Source organism: Rhagoletis zephyria, unplaced genomic scaffold (assembly GCF_001687245.7).
Source record: "Rhagoletis zephyria isolate East Lansing unplaced genomic scaffold, Rhagoletis_zephyria_1.1 Rzeph_scaffold_00028, whole genome shotgun sequence".
Lineage (NCBI taxonomy): Eukaryota > Metazoa > Arthropoda > Insecta > Diptera > Tephritidae > Rhagoletis > Rhagoletis zephyria.
In genome coordinates this window covers 291,542-315,431 of record NW_016157112.1, presented here as the reverse complement: position 1 = coordinate 315,431, position 23,890 = coordinate 291,542, and the positions used below count along the sequence as shown (strand labels likewise).

The 23,890-nt window shown below is 35.8% G+C and overlaps 1 protein-coding gene and 1 long non-coding RNA gene across 3 annotated transcripts in view; one reads left to right on the top strand and one right to left on the bottom strand.

Annotated features, from left to right (window-relative positions):
- step (cytohesin steppke) overlaps nucleotides 1-23,890 on the bottom strand; it is a 102,135-nt gene that overhangs the window by 8,299 nt on the left and 69,946 nt on the right. The window contains exons 1-4 of one of the 2 annotated variants that reach the window (XM_017616813.1): nucleotides 19,098-20,324; nucleotides 10,763-10,895; nucleotides 1,642-1,740; nucleotides 1,301-1,575 (exon numbers count right to left, since the gene is read on the bottom strand). In XM_017616813.1, coding sequence (XP_017472302.1) covers nucleotides 1,301-1,575; nucleotides 1,642-1,740; nucleotides 10,763-10,895; nucleotides 19,098-20,324 — 1,734 coding nt within the window. Of the gene's footprint in view, nucleotides 1-1,300; nucleotides 1,576-1,641; nucleotides 1,741-10,762; nucleotides 10,896-19,097; nucleotides 20,325-23,890 lie in introns of those variants that run through there. The other variant, XM_017616821.1, reaches the window with a different exon arrangement.
- Nucleotides 368-22,476, top strand: LOC108363458 (uncharacterized). The gene is made up of 3 exons (XR_001847628.1): nucleotides 368-379; nucleotides 1,795-1,801; nucleotides 22,404-22,476. It is a non-coding gene; the product is annotated as an uncharacterized LOC108363458 (long non-coding RNA).

Sequence of the window (23,890 nt, the reverse complement as noted above, 5' to 3'; positions counted from 1 at the left end):
TGATCGCTTCTGGCAATCGTTCATCTTCATCAGCCAAAGGTAGACAATTTTGTCATTCGTTTATTAGGGTGTAATGATTTGCAGATGTATTCCGGTGCAAGTAAGAGACCATCTAAGTGTCAAGGGTACTAATAGACATAGACCGTTTTGCAGTATCACCGATGGTATATAATTGTTTTTATTATAAAGGAAGCTGCTGTAAGCTTGAACTAGCGTAAGCCTTGCTGAGATCACTTTCGTCAATATTGCGAATAAGGCTACTGCTAAATGCAAGCGAAATTGTTGGACTAATCAAAGCTATGGGCGAGCATGTTTAGGAAGATCATCATTTGTTTTTTTCTTTTTCGTTCATTTTTTGTGAAAAGATATTGGAAATTAAGTAGAAATGTAGGTCACTAACCTTTTACTGTGCCAAAGAGATATGTATATGCGCACATATGTACATTTGTACCTAAATAAGCGAGTACATATAAAATTTTATAGTCATTTTTAATTGCTACATATGGAAAAGCTTCAAATCTAATCAAAACAGCTGCGAAAGTGCAACAATGAACGCCACACTTACAGATACAAACAAATTAAATGAAATGTAAAAAAAAAAATTGTTTAAATCGTTCTTGACCTATTTTTAGAATTAAGTAATTACTCAAAACAAATGAGATCACCAGACATCTAATATTCGAGCAAATACAGTCGGAGCATTTACATAGAGTGCAAAAAAAAAACAAATCGACGCGTAAACTAAACGGGCGTATGTGGGCGGAGAGATGAATGCAAAAGGCGGTTAGTAAGGCTTTTGTGCGGATCATTAGCAAAAGCCTAACGCATTCAGATGTAATTGGATTTGCAAAGTGTTTGAAGAGAATAACTAGCTTTAATGAATATCCAAAAAAAGAAACAGCATTTGATAGCGAACATTGACAGCCACCTGCTAGCCGAATGCTCGCCAAATGCCAAAACGCCATGAAAATGCAGCATGAGTTGCTATGTGCAAATCGCTAAAAGATCGGCACATTACTTAGATGGCTGGGGCGACCAGTCCCCCCTGCCAATGGCCGTCAAACACTGAGCTATAAATACAAAATTTCGACACGCGCATTATGTGATCGGAAGCGTGCTCAATAGAAAACAACACATATTCATTGAACTGTTAAGTACTTTTAGACGTTGTGCTGCATTTTGCTTTCAATAGCATCTTTTGGTGGATTGTTTTTTTTTTTGCAAAATTTAGTTTAAATGATTTCCGCTGGCAGCAGAGAATTCATGAATGCAAATACGTTACTTGCTTGCAGTAACTCACCGATGGATTGTGCAGTGATGTATTGAGCATAATTATGGCGAAACTTAGCACATAACACGTATCGGTGTTAGTAAATATATCCGGATTGAGTTGGCAGTAGCGCTGTGCGAAACATTCCATCATACGATCAATTTTCTGCGCCTCTCCCGGAAGCCGAAATGACCAGAGGAATTGTCTTAAAGCTTGCACCAATATTAGATTCGTAAAATCGTGTAACGCCACAAATGCCTTGAGTACATCCTCATTGAAGTCGTTCTTTTCGCCTAAGTAGTCACCTGTTAATAAAAATGCGTGTTAGTAAATGCTGATTTTCTTCAAAATTCGTATTTCATTTTACTCACCAATTGCAGTTTTGTTGAGGCCTTCTCCTTTATACAGGAAATGCGCAACATCTTGTGCGTCGTGTCGAAGCAGACGATTTTCTACTAAATATTCAATACCTGAAAGTTGAAAGAAAAAGTTGTTTTTAAAATAATTATAAGATATGGAGTAAGTTAATAGGTGTAGTAGAGTGGCTTTAAAATTTATTTGCCGATTTGAAATAAATTTTAAATGGGGTTTTAAAAAAATGGTGCAGCATTGTTTTGGGGCTTGCAGGTTTCCACAGAGAATGAGGATAGAATTGATAGTTGAGTTAAAGTTCTTTGGACTGAATTTTTACCCGCTCTGTTTAATCAACTTTAGGAGGGAGAGATGTTACTTGTATACGAGCGGGTTAGATACGAGTACAATGCTGTAAATAACAGAAAATCAGGTCCATGCATACATTTAGATTGATATTTGCCCTTTGTGAATACCTTCCAGGAGTGCCAGGAGGAAGTAGCTAAATTTTTTCAGAATATCATATTACAGATCAAATAGAGGAAGCCCGATAATTCTACTTGTGAGGTGTCGGCAAGATACCAGGTAATCTGATCGATTTAATCTCAGTAAAGCAAGCATATTCCTAAACACTGCTTCATTCAACTTAATGTGAACCATAAATGGCACCACCAAATTAAAGGAGTGTCTCTGATCGTTTCAGTGATTCGCAGTGCACCGCAAGTTATCCAAAGCACAATAGCTGAAAGCAATCCAAGGGAATAAAGACATAAAAGCTAAACTAAACCGCTTAAAATGTGACACAGATATAAAAAGGCATATATTTACATACGTCAACAAGAACTTGGAATTAAGTTGTGTATCACAAGAGAATTGTATGAACAGCATCAATTACGATCTTGATATGTATACCGGCATACGAAAGTACATAAAGGTGTGTCCGTCATGCCATGCGAATAGGCTCAAGAATAAAAATAACAATTTTACGTATGCATAAGTTAATATGTATGTAAATGTGTTCAATGTTCATGGTAAGGCCCTATAGGGAAATGGAACAACGAAGATCATTTGCTGTGAATAGGATGTAATGTCTCGAAGGGTTGAAAATGTAAATAAGCTGGATGCACTTCTACGTAGCGAAATTGCATATAAGCCGTACTCTACTATGTAGATAAGTATGGCATCCGCTTCAGACGGCAGCAAAAGCCTTTCAGAGTCTAGAAGCTTTCCAGAAATGCTATCATGGAGCAACACAACACAACACTCAGCGCGCCAGAATTCTCAAGTTCTTTGGTGCTATTAGCATGTACTTAGTCTCAATTCCTTGTCAGACTAACGTCACATTTTTTTCTGAACAAATGGCGATCGCAGCGGACGAACTGGATGTAACCCCAACGGCCAAGACGCTCAACCCTCTCGCGATTTTGTAATGGACGATATGAACTTTGGTCCAAACGACCTTCTCAGCAGCCCGGTGGCCGTGGATGCCGATATTGCCAACTTAGGCTCTGGTTCAAATGGCAACGACATTCAAATACACACAGCCGAGGGGGAAGCGCTCTTATTGTCACATCCAGAGGAGACTTGTACTCCTAAAAGATAAATTTTTGGAGCAGGTAAAAGGCTCTCCAATTTCTACCTCTGCAGAGTAGTCAGAGAAAACGACGCCAAATGGCTTGAAATTCTTCCGATGGCAAAAGAAAAGGACGAACTGGCGTTACTGACTGACAGTAAACTTGAGAGAAACCGCTCGGTGAACTCCACATCTTTCAATGCGGCAAACTCCCACAAAAGGAAACCAGGTCCAGCTGACAAAAGGGCCCATATGGGACCAATGAAACCTAAGACCAAGGCAACCTTTGCCGATCTGGCAGAGGCACCGATCTTTCAGGCGGACGTGGGTAATGGAGTTAGGTTAGGGTTACTCCCTAAAGAGTAACCTAAAATAGTTTGGTCCTTAGACCATCTACAGGCCATTCAGGCGGCCATCCTGGAAGAGCTGAGACGCTAGCGAAAGGGAAACCATATATTTACAAATGTAGTGTCGTAAAGAAGTGCTTACATTTTTTGAAAAAAACCTTGCTATAAGAGGTTCTTTGGTATGGGGAATCCATTTCTGCACTTATGTTTTTTAGAGTGGCCTTTTTGTTGTATGAAAAATTTGAAATGCATGAATCCAAAAGTTTTCGCACAGAATAATGTGAGGTTGGGGATATAAATAAATACGTAATTAGTTTAAAAGCCTTCAGGTGATTCCTAGAGGTTCCGGGTTGAGCTTTTTCGACCAAAAATGTCGAAATTACACCAACTTATTTTATTTTGCGTTTCTTTTTTTTAAGTATATATTAGAAAAATTCTACATTGTGCTTTATTTAAAATCATATTAAATATTATTATTATTAGATATTAAATGATATATTGATATAAATGATGATTTCATATTTTTCTCAACTTTAATATTATCGTGTACCATAGTTTTTCATTCAATGTCAGACTTTTTGAGCACTTTAAAAAGGTAAATGTATTCAGTGTTCAATAAAAAACAGTTCAGCAATAAAAAATTGGGTTTCATGATCGTATAAGCTGAAAATTTAAAATAATAATTTCAAGTTCAACATATTTCCTATTAAAAAATCAAAATGATAAACCCGGAACCACTCGGAATTTCCGGATTCGGAAAAAACAAATTTCATATTTATTCTCCTTGCCAACCTCACGTTTTTTTCGTGCGAAAACTTTCGGTTTTTGAAAATCGACCAAAAAAGGCCACTCTAATGTTTTTCTTAAAACTTCCACCAGAGAACGCAACAACGAAAATTTTCACATTTTCTTCGAGAAACCTATTTTCGCAATATGGCAAACCCCAAATTGATTTAAGACTCATGGTTTCTTCGACAAATTTGCTTAGAACTACACGAAGTATCATTCTGTGCTGCAAGCGTATAGTCGAAAAAATCTCACATACAAATTGACCTGCCGTAGTACACATAGTAAAATTTTACAAAGAATAATTTTGTAGAATATTTAATTCATTAGCTGTCTCACAAAAGGGTCGTTTTGGACATTTACGCCAAGCGAGATTTGCAAGAATGGATATGTGCGAGTTGAGCAGTCTAAGGTCAGTTGACAGTACAGGACTGAAGTGCGCTCACCAGAAAGATGAGTAAGACGAGCGAGACGAGTGTGACGAGCAGAATGAATGAAATGGTGAAGTTGCCTCCGATGAGAGAGACAGCACAGGAAGTGTGTTGGGAGAAGTTGTTCTGGAGTGGCAACAACACAGGAACTAAGGAAGGCGAAGCTTGAGCAAATCGAGCTAGTCGAGAAAGTCGAGCATGTGCAGGTCTGGCAAGTTGAGTAAGTCGGGTGAGTCGGGCAGGATGAGTAAGACTGACGGGTGAGCATTACACCGGTCTGTTCAATGTGTAGTTGCATTGCAACCGGTTGCCGAACCCATATTATGGCAGAGGTTTAGATGGGCCTCGAAACCTATCAAGGTGGTGTGTCCACCCCACACTGCCAATTGGTACTGAAGTACTTGCATTTTACGGCACTGATCAAGGCATTTGAATTGATCCGTTGTGCTTCTTGACACTGTGAGGTTGGGTCGTTTTAACGACAGGTACTCACGGATAAATCTCACACACGGTTGGGCGGAATTCCTGTGCTCACTTTACAAATCAGTTGCTATTGCTTCAGCGATTCCTAAAGGGTACTTTCAGAACACATTTTTTATTGCGAATGATGCAAGTTGCGATTGTATAAAATAAAACAAAAAACAAATCAACTCGCAGCGAAGGTGGAACAATTGTGGAATCGTTGAAATTCTATGCGAACTGACAATGGCAAGCAAAAGGCAATCAAATGCATGAAAAACATTTACATACATACATACATATGTATGTATATGTATACATGCAAATAGCGCAAGACCACATAATCCAATCCAGCTTTTGGAAGCAGACAACAAAGTAAACAAACAGAGAGATTAGTGGCTATCAGCGTATATAAATACTCGTGCAGAGCAAAAAACAAAAAAAACAATAAAAAACATGACAGCATACAAATGGATATGTATGAATAAGTAGGTGGGTATATATAGTGGGGAAGTCGGCTGGCGGTGCACAAATTGTACATAAGTACTAGTAGATAAATGAATGAACAGACATGCCGACACAGCCAGTCAAGCATTTGCGGCAATTAAATCAGTGACGAAAGCGCCATGGAGTGGTCTTCCTCCTCCTCCGGCCACTTCCAGTAATACGTAATATGTATGTATGTATGTATGTATGTACAACATGCATGTCGGTGATGGATGGCTGACGCTGGTTATTACGATAATAATAGTTTGGTGACGATTGCGCGAATTGTAAAAGAACAACCGTTACAATCATATCTGTATTTAGCTTATGTTTATATGCTAGTATTTGCAGTTGTTTGCAAATTGTGGCTATGTTGATGAATATATGTTTCGAGTGATTAAGTAGCGTTGAAAAAGAGGTGTGTCATCATTTCATATATATATATTTTTTTTTAATGTAAGCCGCTTGTAGAAGTGACAGCTGTGTTGTTTCACAGGAAATTCCTTTAGTAAGTATGTAAATAAGAGTAGATAAACATATAGGCGGAATTGTCACAATTTTTGTTTAAACCTAGACTTCATTTGTCATCACAGATTGACACTCAGTAAAGTTGAGCAAAGGGATAAAGATTTATATCGCAGCCAAAAAACACTGTAGATTAATTTTAACCCTTTCAAGAACATAAGCCTATACATTATTAAAAAAAAATCATGATTTTAATTGTAGGTTGTGAATCGTCGAAAAACATCATCGTGCACAGACAAAGCTCAGAAAATGACAACGACTAGCCTGAGCAGGCAACACTGGCGCGACGAGAACAACATTAACCGCGCCTATAGAGGCGCTTCATGACCTGCCTCCTCTAAACAATGTAGTCAATAAAGGGTCTCACTGTTTACAGCAAGGCTCTTCTCAGGCGACAATGAGGAAGACAAGAAAATCATACACGTTTCTACTCTCCGGTTCACAGAAAGAGAGGGAAAACTGCGCATCAGCTTTGTAGACCTATGCCATCCGGGATTGAATTCCGCACATAATTTTAAGGTCCCCACAGAATCAGCTGGAACAAAGAACGACCTAAACCTCGGAAGGACAACCCATATTTCGTATGCTGACGGCTCCAAGACTGACCACGGCGACGGAGCATACAACCCAGAATGCTCCGGTTCGCCAGCATCGGGGCAAGTTGAGTATGCCTTTCAGGGCCAGGTGCATGCTACTGAATTTTGTCTGAGGTAGTATGTAAAAACAGGGGTAACCAACAAACACTTCTGCATGCACTCTGACAGCAAAGCGACGCTCCTCGCTCTCGTTGCACACGAGATCACCGCTAAGCTAGTGTGGGACTGCCTGCAAATTTTAATATTTATCGCAACCAGGAACCGGGTTTACCTAATTTTTGAGGTACCAGGACACATTGGAGTCGTCGGCAATGAGGTGACAGATATTCTCGCGAGAAAAAAGGGGCTACGCAAGAATTCAAAGGCCCAGAAGCCTTCACTGGACTACCATGGAGCTCCTTAAGGCGAAACTATTATATCTGCATACAAAATGAAGCGCAACATTACTGGACAAGTACGGAAGGTAACAAATAGGTTAAGTTCTTCATGCCGGATATGTTAACAAGGAGAACCGTAGCAATCCTTCACCTTAGTAGGCATGGAGTAAAAATTGTTGCCAAGTAGAGCCGGAAACAGCAGAACATATTAATAGCCGTCATCGATTCGCATCGATTAGCGAGTGGCGAAACGAACGAACTCAATGAGGTGTAATCAAACTCCCTATCGTCTATCCGTGCTAGCTAACTTTGTTGTTGCTTTCACATGCACAATTCTTCTTTAAGCGACCGGAACTCAAACATAGCGAGCGAGAAGTGGCGAATCGATGACGGCTATTTATTACGCCCTCACTAGGACCAAACTTCGCCTCCTAGGATCACAGTGCCATGAAGCAAATGACCTAATTCGCATTGAATTAGGGGGCCTCGCCAGGTTTCTTAGCAAAAGTTGGATCAAAGAAGACCTGTAGCCCTCTTCCAAAATTAAATCTAATCCAATCCGATTGGGAATATGAATTTCCGCACTCAAGCCTTTCGAATGCAAACAAACTTTAAGTAGTTTATTAAGTCATTGCAGACCCTTATTTTTACGGAGTGACAATTGAAATTAACTTGTCCAACAAATCATTTCTGTCATACCACATTTAGCATTAAAAATGAACCAAGACAATTCATTTTTTTTTGTTTAGTGTTTTGTCATAAATGTTGGCCATCTTTCTCTCCCTCTAATTGCGAAGCGAAATGTCAAGAGGGTGATCGCGCTGTCATCAACAAAATGTTGAGCAAAAATCTGAACATCACAACATTAATGGCAATTTTATCACATTGTATGACGTATGTCACGCCTTGGAGGATGATCGGATTAATTAGCAATGAAATGAACTACATAAGATATGGGGAAGAAAATAATGGCATGGAAACGATCGCTGGCAAATACACTCGCATATATATAGTATATGTATGTATGTATGTATGGCATACATATATGTATGTATGTACATAAGTGTGTTCATGCTCATGTACTCCTGTAAATTTGGTGTGGGGACTTCGCACAGCAATAAACTAAATAAATGCGCATAAAAGCACTCACTTTAAATGCATACGATTATATCGACTGACAAATTTGACAGTTCGTTGACATTTAGAAGGGTTCGGCGCTCATAACTCGAATGCCATGCAACAGCCTACAAACTACATACATACATATGTATACACATATGCGCTCAAGCTGTATGTGCGGCTAATTAATTGAATTAAATTTAAGTAAGTGAAAAACGAGGAGAAAGGTTGAAGGAAAAACAAACGAAAATGACAGGAATTTCAAATTCAAACAGCCTGATACATGCATGTAGTAGGTACATACATATGTACGCATGTTTATGTACGCGGCAGAGGCGCGAATGACACGCCTTAATCAAACGTGCATGCAGAGTAGATTGCAAGCAGTTTTCTTAGTGCGAGTGACGCAAATTATTTGATACTAGTGTATTAGTGTAAAAGGGTGAAACCGGTAGATGCTAATGAAATATGGAAAATTCTAAAGAATCCAAGTGAATTGCTCATTACAATATATTTCCATAAAGATGCAAGCACCAGTTTTTTTTTTATAAAAAATAGCTTCGTAACTAAAAGTGAATCATTTTGAACTTAAAAGATTAAAAATAGATTCACACTTTGTAAATATTTATAAAAAAAGAGAAATTTTGCATTAAAGCAATGACGTCTTTCAAGCCCGGATGAAAATAATTAATTTGTATACACTTATTCACAAAGTATAAATAAAGCATAAAAATTAGGACTGGACGATCTAACCGGATTTTTTTGGCTATCCGGATATTCGAATATCTGACTGAAAAATTCAAACATCCGGATATCCGGTTAATTTCCGTGCATATCTGGATATACGGATTCTTTAAGCGGATATTCGAATATCCGGATTATTCGGATATTAAAAAAAAACAGTTGATATGCGTATAACTAAATGAATGCAGGAAAAATTTCTTTATGTTTGAGAACTAGTGCTAAGAATTCGAACGGGGTATTTTGACTATCCGGATATTTGAATATCTGATTGAAAAATTTGAACATCCGGATATCCAGTTGATTTCCGTTCATATCCCGATATTCGGATTCTTCAATCGGATATTCGAATATCCGCATAGTAAAAACATCAGGTTTAAACAAGCTTACGCTGAATCCGGATATTAACCGGATATCCGGATTTTATCCGTACACACGAATATAAGAAAGGTTATCCGAATATCCGCATATACGGAGAATTCCATCCCTAATAAAAATGTTCTAAATTAAAAACAGTTTCGATCACCAAACTCGCGAAAAATCAGAATAGAGAAATCTTCAAACAACTTAACATGAACTAGTTTCAAAATTAATTAAAAAGAAGTGATTTAAAAAAGTAATTTTTCGCCAAAAAACAAAACCGACTTCAATTTACATGTAAAATTTTAAGAATACCATTAATTTCTTCATGATTCAATGATCGGATCTAAACAAAATTAGTATGGGACCACCTCTGCGGTACCACCCTTCCAATAAAAAAACGGTTTATCGAAAACAGTTCGGGAAGACGTGTGGCACGCTTATTAAACGAAAATTTATTCTCAGTAAGTACTCAACATTGTTATGTCCGATTTTATATTACGATTCCCTTGTCTGGTGGATAGCTTTTCAGAACCAGTATAACCATGTAGAACTAGAAAGAGTTTAGAGAGTCGCAGATGTCGGGACTATGGGGGTAATTTGTCCTCAATGTAATTAGAAACTTAATTTCCATAAACCCTCATATAATGTACAACGCTTCAGTTTTTGCTGTAAGATTCTTCTGAAACGTGGTGTATGGAAGGAAAAGACAATCGAGTATAGTAGTATAATTTCTCGGTTTACCGTCCCAGATTTGACAGAGTACCGATTATAAACGCCCTGAAATGGAATTTGGCAGGCTACTCGAGCTCCCTCTGTAGTGGGAAGCCGCGACCTAGACGGGAAACTTTACTCCTCCGCCTGACCACATCAGCTGTAATGACTACAAAATGGAACGCGGAGTTGGGGCAGGCGTTTTCTCCCAGTTCTAAGATATAAGAAAATCAATCCAGCTGCCTGACTTTGCAAACGCTTTTCTGGCAGAAATATTTGGTATCGCTATAGGTTGTCGACTTTTAAAAAACTAAATGTTAACGCAACCCTTTAGAGGTGTGGTTTGCCATGTTCTCGGACAGCGGTCTTGGTTAAGTATCTAGGAAGTTAAGGTCAAATTGTTACAGAGGTAAGTAAGAGGATAGATAATATCTCAGTGATGCAAACGACTAAAAAGAGACTATATAAAACTTGTCTAAACTTTTCACAATTTTTAAAAATATTTACTGCTAATTACAAGTCTGTTTGGCAATTATTTTGCATAGAACTTTTTCTTTAACTTACTTTGTTTGTGTTTTACTAATACAAAAAAAATTAATACAAATTTAATCATTTCATTTTATTTACCTTTCTTTGGATCCATATTGAACTTTTTCCGCCCAATGGACATTTGTTTCTCTTTATTGGAATGTTTACTATCTTCGGGCACGTCCAGCGCCTCCATTTCCGATACCACCTCACCAAGTTCATCTTTGATTTGCTGTAAATAAGAAAAAACGTAATACGAAAACGTTTATTATTGCATCGGCGAAATACAAAGGATGATTTGGGCGAATGTAAAATAAATTGAAATTACAAAAGTGGCGAATTGCATTTCCTTTCGCCAATGCATGTACATCAAGTAAACTGTATACTTGTAAGTGCTATTATTTTGGAGAATGCCTGTCAATTAAATTAGCATTTTTATGTAAATCTGTATGTACGCTAAAGCGGAAGAGGAAGAAGAAATTTCTGGCAAATGAAACGAAGACTGTCGTTGAATTTTTAAAATAGCAAATGTACGGAATACTAAATTGACATTTTAAGTAAACAGAAATGCGAGTGTCGCCAGCAACGCAAATAACGAATGCACTTCATTTTGCAGTTAACAAGCAGAGAGGGAGATACGCTCGCCTTTAATGGGTATTAAATGAGGTGGAGCATGAGGGTCCCTCTTAAAGTTTATACTAATTGGCATGGAATAACGGAAGAGATTTTTTTATTGATATACGCAAAAAATTATTTTGCAAAATTTTCGTGGACTTCTTTTTATTGTACTAACTTCTAATTAAGTAATTTTTAAGCAAAAAACAAAAGCGAATCAATGATCGAATTATAGAAATCGGTTAACGTGGTCCAATGTTATGCGGTCATACAAAAATATTCCGACAAATTCTTAGCCTCCTCCTTTTTTTTTTTGATCTCGATTAAAAACATCGATTAAAAGCATAGAAAATTTTTTGTTGTAAAATTATATATATTTTTAATGATTGTTTTTTATTTTAATTATTTGTATCCATTTTCATTTATTTTTACAATGTCTATTTATTTTTATTTTTTATATTCAGTTTTGTTTTTTCTATTTATTTTTGTTATTTCTATTTATTTGTATTATTTTTATGTAACACCGTAGCGGCCATTTCAGAGATTTTCTAACAGTTAATCTTTGAAAAAAGTATTACTTAGCTTTTTACTTTTATTTTTATCTATCATTTCAGATTGCCTATTATTTTCATTTTTTGTTATTTTTATTATTTGTAATATTCTTTTTTTATTTAAGGCACTAGCTGCCATTTAAGCGATTTCTTTAACCGCTAACTTTTGAAAAAACGTTTTTAGTGCTTTTAATATTATTTAAGTTTTTCTAATATATTTATATTTATCGTTTTAGTTTTGTTGCATTTATTTTATTCTTGTTCATTACTTTTATCCATTTTTTCATTAATTTTATCTATTTATTTCAATAATTTTATTTATCATTTTCCATAATTTTTTATTATTTTTTTCTTTACGTATTTTTATTGGTATTTCTTATATTTTACGTTTCCATTATTTTTTTGTTATTTGTATTTATTTATGTTTTTATTGCATATTTTTATATATGTATATATTTTTTTGATTTTATATTTTTCAATTATTTCTTTTAAATTAAATAAATTAACATTATTTTTTCCTTTTATAATATGTATGTATCTACACTATCTGATTAAGGTCATATGTATATATATTTTTTTATTTCGCGAATTTCTTTAATATTTTATTTTTAAATTTATTTAATACTTTTTAGTTTTTCATTTCTTAGATGTTTTATTTTTTATTTTTTATTTCTGCATTATTCCTTTCATCTCTGCAATATTTTTAATTTGTTTTCGTACTTCGGTATTTTTTGTTTAGATTTTTTAAATTTCTAATATTTTTAAAATTTTTTAATGCTTTTTAAATTTTTTTAATATTTTTAAATTTTCATGTTTCATTAAAAAATTTTTTATTATTTTGTTTTTTTTAATGTTTTTGGTTTTTTTTAATATGTTTTATTTTTTTTTTAATATATTCTTATATATATGTATATTTTTATTTCTTTTAATATATTTTTTTAGATTTTTGTACATTTTTATGTTTTTTAGAAGAGGTTTCAGTTTTCTATTAGTTTTTTCTTGTATACTTAATTTTTATTATAATTTTTTAGATTTTTCATTGTTGCTTTTTTTTGTTTTTTCCCCATTTTTGTTATTATGTATCTTTTTTAATTTAATTAAAAATTTTTTAAAGTAGATATATATTTTTAACTTATATTATTTCTTATTGCATTTAATTTTTTGTAGGATTTGTTAGATGTATGTATAACTATAAAAAATATTAATTTTCTACAAACAATTATAAAAAAATAACTAAATCACAAACCGTGCTTATGAGTAAAGGGGACCATTAAGAAACATGTGCTCTTTGGTCTTCAAATAACTTTGAAAATTTCCAAGCCTTGAAAGGCAAACGATTAGACGATTAGCGTACCTATATGAACATAGCTGAAAAATATAAAAAATTTTAAGACTACCCTCGTAATGGTTATTTATTTTGTGGTTTTATTACATATCTCATTTGCGTAGGATTTCACAAACGTGCGTATCAAAGAGCGACTACAGCAGCATTCTAAATTAGTTCATTTCCATGAGGAAATTGAATCTTACACTTTCTACAAAAAATGTAGCGCGCCAAAAATACAGTATTTACGCATAAGAAAATAAAAAATCAAAAAGTGTGAAACAAACAATTTCTTATTTATGTAACTATGTATATGCACATATAAAACGCGAATTGCGTATAGTAAAAATATGATAAGCAAGCGTCGAAGAAATATTAAAACAATTCCAACATACAACAAATAAAGACAGATAATACGAACGGCTACTAAGTACACTGATAACATTGATGTGACACTTGAATAGGTCAGACGCTGTCACTTTAACGCGGTAATTTACCAATTTGCGAGTAGCTGAGACATCTCGTTCATATTTTTGCATAATTTTTTGTTATTTTTTATAACAATTTGAGCATTTATTTCACACAAATTTACAATTTCACCTCGTTCATAACCTCAACATAATGACAGTTGAAGGTATCGATGAATGCAGCGATGACAAAACAATGCACACAATTCAGCGTTAAAGTATATGTATACGAGTATATACATACATATGTACAATGAATTTGTATGAGAAAACTCACAACAATGTACATATATGTATATTTTTATCACTATGAGTGTGCTAAAATTAATGGAATGACAGCGCCGCGTCATGTCAAGACAAAATGCAACTATGTGCGCATTTCCTCTCGCTTCTTATTTGCATTTCATTTGTTGAGAGTGTTTCTTATTGCACAAACAAATAAGTATGTATGTATGTATACATATATAATCAGATGTAAACGTTTAATTAATTTTTCCGCTCAGCTGTAATTGTACGATTTGAAGTATATTATCATAATCGCCTTCATTGCATCCATAATTATTCATAGCCAATTTCGCATGATAATTTAATTATTGCAGCATCTGAGTACACTCAAGTACTGATTGCGTCTACAAGGTGCTGCTATGTTGGGTCCATTGACTTCCAGATGCTGTAAGATTGCGCAATGTACAGTGGAGGTAAGGAAATTGATGAACAATTTCAGAATTTGAACACCTTGTATGGAAGAGAAAATTTTAATAATTGTAAAAAGATGAGAGTGGCGGCCTCTGGAGCAGAGGTGCAAGTAAATTAAATTAAATGCGGATGTGTCGAAGTCCGGCTGTCGATCGAATTGGAGGAAGTGTGTTCTGTAAGGAACTCTCCGTAAATTTCATATTTAGGTTGACGGATTGTCGCAGCTTACGTCAGGCAAATATGACCGCTTCCTTATACATTCAACCAACTGGAAGAGTAAATATCTACTCGGACAGCCAGATGGCAAACAGGGCTCAAGGTTAAACCATGGTACGATCGAAACCGCTCGGGAAATGTCTGACCTCTCTTCCGCCGATCGCTTCGGTTTACTCCAAAATCAAGGTAAATTAAAGTCTCAGAGCATAGTGCCATTGTGGAAAACTGCATGGCTGATGAATTGGATATTCTCATCTCTTCCTTAATCGAGAGTATAGGCAACCTGTATATTGATTCTGCAGAAATAGGCTTATAGTCAAATCAACGAAGGCAGAGCGAAAAACCCCTGAGATGCCAAGTTGCAAAGATTTACTGGCCGATAGTCGGCCGCAGAGACGGCCTAAGGAGCTTTTTACCTCACACAGTTGTCCCTAACAGAGCTTTTTCGATTAGGAACATCTTCGAACCGAGGGGTTTAGATAGAAGTCTAACATCAATGGAAGTTGTATGTCGTTGGACCTAAGTAGCCCTTCCTGATTAGAGTGCGTCTTTATATACAAACTCGATTACTTGACACATACCCCAAATATTAGAGCGAGTATCCCTAAACGTTGAGTATTGAACTTTTACCAGAATTGTAAACTGGAAATTGAAATTGAAATTGATTCAACACCGAGTTTCCAGATAGTAAAAGGAGACCTCTCTCGTTTGATCTTTAGCGTTGGAGAAAAAATATGTAGGTTTTAGCTAAGTTTACTTGATGTGTATCCTATACTCGCTCAAGTTGGAAATGATATGTAGGCCATTCAAATAAGGTGAACTTATTTTAATGATAATTTACTGTATGTGTTCACGCTTGAAGCTGTGATGATCTCACCATATTTATCGTAAAAAGGTGACGACTAATGTATTTATATTGTACTTCGATGACAAAGGAATTCTAAATATGCTTGAAAAAAAACTACATACGAGTTGAGTTGGGAGAATACAACCAGAATATAAATACCTACAAACATATAAACATGCAAATTATGTGGGAAAACCGCGCAATATAATAATATTTATAAATAAGCGATTTGTATTGTTCAAGGAATTTAAGAGAAAATATATCAATTTAAGTGGTTAACTTTTGAAAGCCGTCTACTGCGAATTTCGTAGTGAAGTGATTTCAGTTTTAAAAGTAAACAAAAAAATATATATATTTAAATAATTAAAAAGTGAATTCCAAATTAAAAATGTTAGAATGTAAAGCAAAAACTGAAATAAAACGTAAAATTTAATATAAGCAAATCAATTTGCAGAGCAAAAATTATTTTCCGTAGCAAAATTTAAATTGTTTGCAAAAACTATTTTACTTTTAAAATGTAAAAATTTTAGTCAAATGGACCTCGGATTCAGATACGGCGGGTCCAAAAAAAGTCGGTAGGTGTGTCTGGTTAAAAGAACATACTCCTTTTTTGTGTTCCGATGAAATTTAAAATTGCGAATAAATAACCCAAAAAACATGAAAAAAAAAAAAATTTTCAACAAAAATTTTAATAAAGGCTTACTCGGAATTGGGATTTTTTTATTTTTTTATAAAAATAATGTTTTTTGACTATAAAAATACAAATTAAACTTTGCAAAAAATCACAAGTCTCCAATTGTGTTAACATACATATGTATGCATGTTTTACCAAAATTTAATACAAAGAATATATTTTTTTGCAGAACAAAATTTATTTTCATTAAAACATTTCATTTTTTTTTAAAAATTAGATTAATTTCGGAATTTAAAATGTACTTATTTCAGTGTCAAAAAAATTTAATCGCTTTTAATAAATCGATAATTGCAAAAAATAACACAGATTTAAGCAAATTTCGTTCAAAAAAAGTTAAATTTTCAAAACAAATTTATTATTATTAATTAATTTCATTTTTTTACTTAAATATGATTAGCTTTGCAAAAACCAAACAAAATATATGCTTGGAAAAATAAAAATTTACGAATGTTACATATTTAACAAAATTCAATAAAAATTATATACTTATATTTGCGCAATGACAATCATTTTCAGTAAAAAATATATATATATATTTTTCGCAAAACGTATTTTACTTTTGGTATATAAATATTAATTTCAATGAAAACAATTTTTATTTTTAATAAGAAAAAACAGTTTACATGTAAATTGTTAATTAAGCATTGCAAAAAATATGACAGATTTAAGATAATTTCGACTTGATTGTTGAAAACAAAAATAGTTAAAAGAGTTAAAGTTTTCAACTAAAAAATTTTATTTTCCAAGCATAAATTTTTTTTACTAAAAAGTTTTTTTTTTCGCTCAATATTTAGTTGTTTTTCTTCGAAAAAAAATATTTGTTGTTAATGTTTTCTTTTTTTTTAATGTAAGCTAAACAAATTAAAATTTTCTACTAATAAATTTAATTGAATAGTTTTCAACAATTTATTTTACTAAAAGTTGTCTCGATAAAAAAATTAAGAGTTTTTACATTTTTCTCAACATTTAAACATTTAAATTTTTGAGTTGAGTTTTTCAATTAAAAATAATTATTTTTTTATTTATGTTCGATTATATTTCTTTTGACAAAAATTAATTTATAGCATTTTTTAGCACAAATTTATTTTTATACCCGAGCGCACTTGTGCACAAGGGTATATTAATTTTGTTCACATAACGGTTGTTTGTAACAGCCAAAACGGATCGAGATAGATATAGACAAATGTATACGTAAATGCACAGAATGAATAGAGAAATCGATTAAGCCATGTCTGTCTGTCCGTCCGTCTGTCCGTCCGTCCGTGTACACGATAACTCGAGCAAAAATTGAGATATCTCAACGAAATTTGGTATGTAGGTTTCCATTAATCCAAGGTAGGTTGGTATTGAAAATGGGCGAAATCGGACTGTAACCACGCCCACTTCCCATATAACGGTAATTTCCAGAAATACGAAAACTGCGATATTTTAGTAACTACTGAAGATAATTCACTCAAAATGGATATTTACAATAATTTTCAGACGAAAAATATGAAAATGGGCGTAGCCACGCCCACTTATGGTTACATGTGTATATCTTGGTAACCACTGCACCAATTTCTTCCAAACTTGGCACAATTGTTGGCCTTGGTGCAGCATACTAAATGACCGAAAATTTTAAAAATCGGACAATAACCACGCCCACATCCCATATAAGGGTAATTTAGAGAAATACAAAATCTTCGATAAATCAGTAAATATTAAAGCTAATTTATTCAAAATTTATGCTTGCAAATACGTTTATGGTAAAATTTTGGAAAATGGGCGTGGCACCGCCCACTTATGATCACATATATGTATATCGGTAACCGTTCTACCAATTTGTACCAAACTCGGTTTTTTTTATTGTGCTTGCCACATAAAAGCAAAACGTTGAAAATTATTGAAATCGGACTAAAATTACGGCCGCTTTTCATAACATACATTAATTTTTTTACCAAAAATTTAGTTTTCTAACAAAAATTTATTTTTATAACAAAAATCTATATTTTTTAACATATTATTTTTTTGCAAGAATTATTTTTTTTTTTAAGAAGGAACTGATTTTTCTGCTAAAAAAACTTTAACTTAAGGAAAAAGTACCTAATAATTGAATGCAATTTTTATATTTATATAATTATGAGTTATATTTTATATAATTATGAGTACATACATATATAGATATGTATTTGCCAAATAATGTAATTTTAGCGGAAGTAAAAAACTGAAAGAAAAGTTTTCTTTGATTTGGTGCCTCTCATTGAAAAAAGACAAAAAGCCATTTAATTCTGTATTTTACCGCTTTCACTTCAGCATAATATTTAAATATTTAATAAAGTGTTGATGATCTATTATTCAACTACGGCCGGTTGGTTTCCTTCTTTTCAACTTTTGGCACAATTAATTATTTTTTCTCTGCGTTTGGTAAGCATTGGCTCCTTCTCATACCCAAAATAACACATTTGAATCACTACCTGTGCTTTCCGCGCTATCATCATTTCATCATTTCTGCGTTTGAGCACCGCCTGCTCAGCACAGCTGATCGCTGATAGTTAATTAAAAGTTATTGAACCAACGCGTTCGCGCTTAGCTCATTAAAGATGTACAGAAGTGACGCTCTTCGCTATTCAGCGCTATACAATCAAAAACTCACACTGAGCTGCACAACGCAGCGGCCTAGAGACGACGACACGTACAAACGTAACCAACGTAACGTGAAACCTGTTGTCGACAGTTTTTGTTAGAATATACGAAAAAAAAAACAGGTAATTGATCAAAGTTTCACGCTAAGCTGCATTAGCGAACACCTCTCAACCGGTTTGTCAGCGTTAAGAATAGTAATAAAATACGAAAAACATAAATTTTCATAGCAAAACAATTATAAACTATTTTAATATCCCCTTCTACGAAGCGGTTAGCGCAACTAATTCCTTTCACACCTCTCCTCACGCTTCCGCACTCATACACCACCTACCAAGTGACACCGTCACAAAGGTATCTCTTAACTCTTAACAGATTCTCTACATTCTAGCTAAACTTGCCTACCTTGTTATTATTGCGTAGTATCACAGCATTTTGCGCCGCATTGTTACGGTTTCGCACCAAGACATTCCGGCAGTCATCACAGAGATAATTGTTGTTGTCATAACCGTTGTCACCGTCACCATTGCCACTTAGATTCAATTGTAGACCTTTCACAATGGCTTTTGTTGCATTGCAACTTAGTTTATTTTCCTTGTTGTTGTATGCCGTGCGCTCCGTTTCACTTTGTGACGTTGAACTATCATCAATAAAACGCAAATCACCACCACCAACATCAGCGAGCGGACTTATGCCAAGACGCGGGCAACATGGCATACTATTCACGCTATCACTCTCGCCGCCACCCACACTCGCTGACTCTTCATCTTCATTCAGTACATTGTCCAGACTATTGGAGCGTTGCTTTGTACGCTCGCGTTGCGGTCGACGCGCCACCACCTCACCGCGTTCGTTCAACACCAGCTCAACTGGACGCGTAATCACCATAGTGTGCTGCGTTGTGGTGGTCACCGAGCGTTTGAACTCTGAACGTTTCGTTAGCAGCAGCGTATTCGGCTCATCGCTAGGCAGGCGCGTCACCTGCACATTTCGGCTCACTTCCTTCTCCACAGTGCGTTGACTGTTTAGCGTAATGGGCGTCGTCGTCGTCGTCGTTGAGGTCGTTGAGTGCGAGATGCCCTCATAGATGGGGTTGTCTGTTAGCGCGGGTATGGTGTAAGTCGCTACGCTGGTATAGGGCGTGCGGGTAGGTGAAAGCGGTGATTTTTGTATTGGTGTTGTCGCTGTTGCCATTGGCTTGGTCACTTTTGCTGGCGTTGTGTCGGCGCGCTTCCGCATTTGCGGCGTTGCAGGGCGTGATGGCACGGCATATTTGCTACTACAGCAGCAACGCGAGCACAGCTGCGAAACACGTTTCCCGCTAACCAGTCCGCGTTTATCGTCGCTGGTGCCATCTTCATCATCCTGCAGATTATCGATAGATGCTGCAGCGCTGGGCAGGTAGCACTGCCCCTTCTTATTAGTGCCGCCAACGCCTCCCAGCCCCGGCAGCTCAGCTGGCGACACATAGAAGGTGCTCTTGCCACTGAGGTCGATGCAACTGCGCTGGAAATGCTTGCCACCGTCTTGCAATACACCGGCCTTCTTGTTCTTTGGCTGTCGGCGTAGCGACGAGAACCAGTTTGAGATGCTTGGCCGCTTCTGGTGTTGGTAATGCTGCAGGGAAGCCATGTCGGTGCAAAAGACTGTTGATTGCTAACCAGTTGAATGCTTGTGGTTGAGGAGTTGTGTGTTCGAGTGCGAGTGCGAGTGCGAGTTATAATTTTCTCGTTAATTTGTTGCACTTCTTTTCCTGTCTCGAGTTGTTGACTTTTTTTCCGCGTGCGTTCTGTTTTATTTCGTTTATCCAGTTCTTGCACTACAAATGAATTAACTTCCTTTGGTATTCTTTGATTATTTTCTTTTTGTTGTAAATTTTTACGACTTCTGCTTAATCACTTGTTGCCACTTGTTGTTTGCTGGCACATACGTACACCTTGTAGCTTTTTAAGAAAAAAAACCAGTTCCTGTTGCTCATTACACGTCGAAATTATTACGGCTTCTGCTGCTGGATACCAATTGTAGTGAAAAAAATAATTACATTTGATATTTTAAGCATGCAAGCGTTCAACTTCAATAAAATGCCACTGTATGTTGGTTCATCGTTATCGGAGTATTCGCGCAAAGTTGTTGAAGACCGAAGGAGGAATGCAGCTTAAGAGTGAAGGGGTAATTATAGTAAGGCACTTCGCGACTATTTACCGAATAGTTATTTAATCGCGGTTGAAGAGAGTGAATATATATTTTATTTTTACTTTTTTCATTTGTCTTTTCATGCCATAGATATTGCAATTAGGGTTGCTTTGCCATTTTTTCACTTTTTTTATGGACATCACATCTGCTAGCTTACTCTATTTAATTTCACTTCTATTTATTTTACTTCACCTCATCTCGCTTTATTATTTTAGCGTTTCCTGTCTTTTTATTTATTTTACTCCATTTTCTTTGCCACACTGTTCACTTCAATTCGTTCTATTCCAATTTAGGTATTTAATTTCACTCGCTCGTATAATTTATTTACAATTCTCAACTTTCTAATGTATCCATTAAAGAAAAAACACATAATTCAGAGCATTCATCGAGAGAGAGTACCACCTTTACTAATGCCGAATTTCCTCTAGGTATTGAAATGACGAAAATTGCAATTTTCTTAATGTAATTGCACACGTATTTTTAATGCCCAATTAGGCCATTAAAATTTGTGTAATTTAATACCTAGTGGAAATCTGGCATAAGCACCGCCTCGTGTGTGCAATCATCGTCATTCAACCACCACACACCGCAGACGAGGAGCTTCAGCTGCCAAGAGAGACTCGACGCAATTACAAACTGGATACTGTAGCAGGTAAAACTCCTACATATTAAAGCTCAAACAGTCAACGACGTAACGTAGACGTAGGACACGATCTACCTTATGGGATTCGCGTGTTAACGAAAACTCGCAACAGCATGGCGGTGACGTTGCCGTTGCGTCTCTCTCTCTCTCTATCAACAGTAAATTTGATATGCTGCCACGTACGTCAACCTACGTTTACGCTACGTCGTTGAATAACTGCGCTTGTACCCAGGCACGGCCCGTATTATGACGGCACCCCCAGGCCAGCAGCCATCTCTTCGCTTGCCCCATTAACTCACGTCATCTATTACCCTTTTACCTATGGTACGACCCCGTAGAAACAGCACGTACCGTGGACCACGCGTTATTTGACAACGATTGCTAGAACTTGGCAGTACTTGGCAGCCCTTGATAGTTCTACTACAACAACAAAATTTAGCGTTAAAGGCCTTTTGAAGCATAGGCTCGATACATTTTTTCACATACTTCTTGGAACATATTTAACCCACAGGAAGGAATGAAATTAAGAAGCTGTCTTTGCTCACCCAAGCGCTGAAACTTTCAATCGGGACGGGAGCAGTACTCGAACTCCTCCTCTACGCGCTTTGGTCTCGTCGTCCTCTCCTACGTCCGAGCGTGTGCACAAATGCGGCTAATGTTGGCGAATTTAGCTTCGATGCGGATTGAAGCAATTCGTTTACTGATGGGGGGTAAACCTGGAGTCAGAGTGCCGCAGTCTAAGCCCAATCACAAATCCTGCATCGAACTTGTGTGCAGTCTCATGACAGCACAGCAATAATAAACGTCGTAAAATAATTGTATTTCCTACGTATAGTTTTTAGATTTTGACTTTTATAAAAAAAAAACACATTAAGGGAATTCGCTCTTATGTGTATTCGATGTATGTTGTGTAATCGTAACTGCATGAGCGTGTGATTTGTTGTTGCTAACGGTACATCAAATGCACATGCAACAACAACCACACGCTCGTCCAGCTACACTTACCCAGGATAAAGCGAATACACAGAAGTGCGAATACCACTATTGCATCCTCCAGCAGTAGTACCAGTCATCATACGATAATCCCATCGAACTTGCTACCTCTCTTCCATAAGTCAAACAGGTCCTGGGGAAAGCGCTTCTCTTGTTCTTCCGTATAGGATCCGAGACTATCTTAAGATTTTAAAGCTCTCCAGTGTAGTTACTTGACTTACAATTTCGCAGAACATTTTTAGTAACTTCAACAAACGAAGTCCATGCCGGACGTTCCAGATTGTTCATTGAATTTCAGAAATCCGAATACTTTATTAATGTTCTTAATTGAGGGTCATCGAAAAGTTTCGCTTTTATATTTTCTGTGCTTAGAGCAGGAAATTTTTTCATTATATAACAAAGATATTGTCCATTATTGTCTAGAGGCTTAACAAATTGTTTCATAAGGCCCAGTTTTATATTTATATATATAGGGTGGGCGATCTCTTGAAACAAAAAGGGGATTTACGATATTCCTCCAGACTCATTTCCCGAACAAGTTATTGCACATCTGAACAAAAAGCAATACAATTATCTGAACGAAAAAGTGCTAGCAAGCCTTGATTTCTTGTACAATAGAACGTTAATTTTGCAGCCGGCGCTAACAAGTGTTTTCTTTTAATCTAGAAAACAAAACTTCTGTACATTCTTTAGATAGTTCCCGACATCTTATGCATTCATTTAATTCCTCTCGAATGAAAGGTTTAGACTTTGTAGACACTATACCTTCTAAATCACTCTTACTGCTCAAATAAAATGTGTTATACGTACTTCCTCTGAATGCGTTAAGGGTACTCTGGGCGATTCTAAATCTGTATAAATCATTTTTTTAACGTTTCGTTGAGTTAGGAGGGCGTGTGTGGAATAATCCACACTTTCATTCGGAGGCAGAATTGCCCATTGTGTTTTTGCCCTCTTTTAGTGAGTGTCAGGAGTAGACACGTACCTATATCGAAAGAGTATCTTTAAGTGATTATTTTATTGAACCAATTACTATCCCTGATGAAGCCGAGGAGATCCAACAGTTCCACCTCTGCTAGTTCACCCAGCCTGTTGGAAAAGCGTGAACGCAAGTAATTGAGTCGCTTCGTCTGTAGACCTGGACATCGACACAATTAGTGGTAGATTTTCGGAACCTTCTAACTATGCATTCATCACAAATGTAACAAAATACATATGGCTCATTGAGACAACTTCTTTACGATGAAAACATATGATTAAAATCAATTTATATATAAAAACGTACCGATAAGACTTAAGAACGCGCCCACAAATGGTTTGGTTACAACCAATATACAAAACTGGCATTAAATTCAAAAGCACAAGTAGG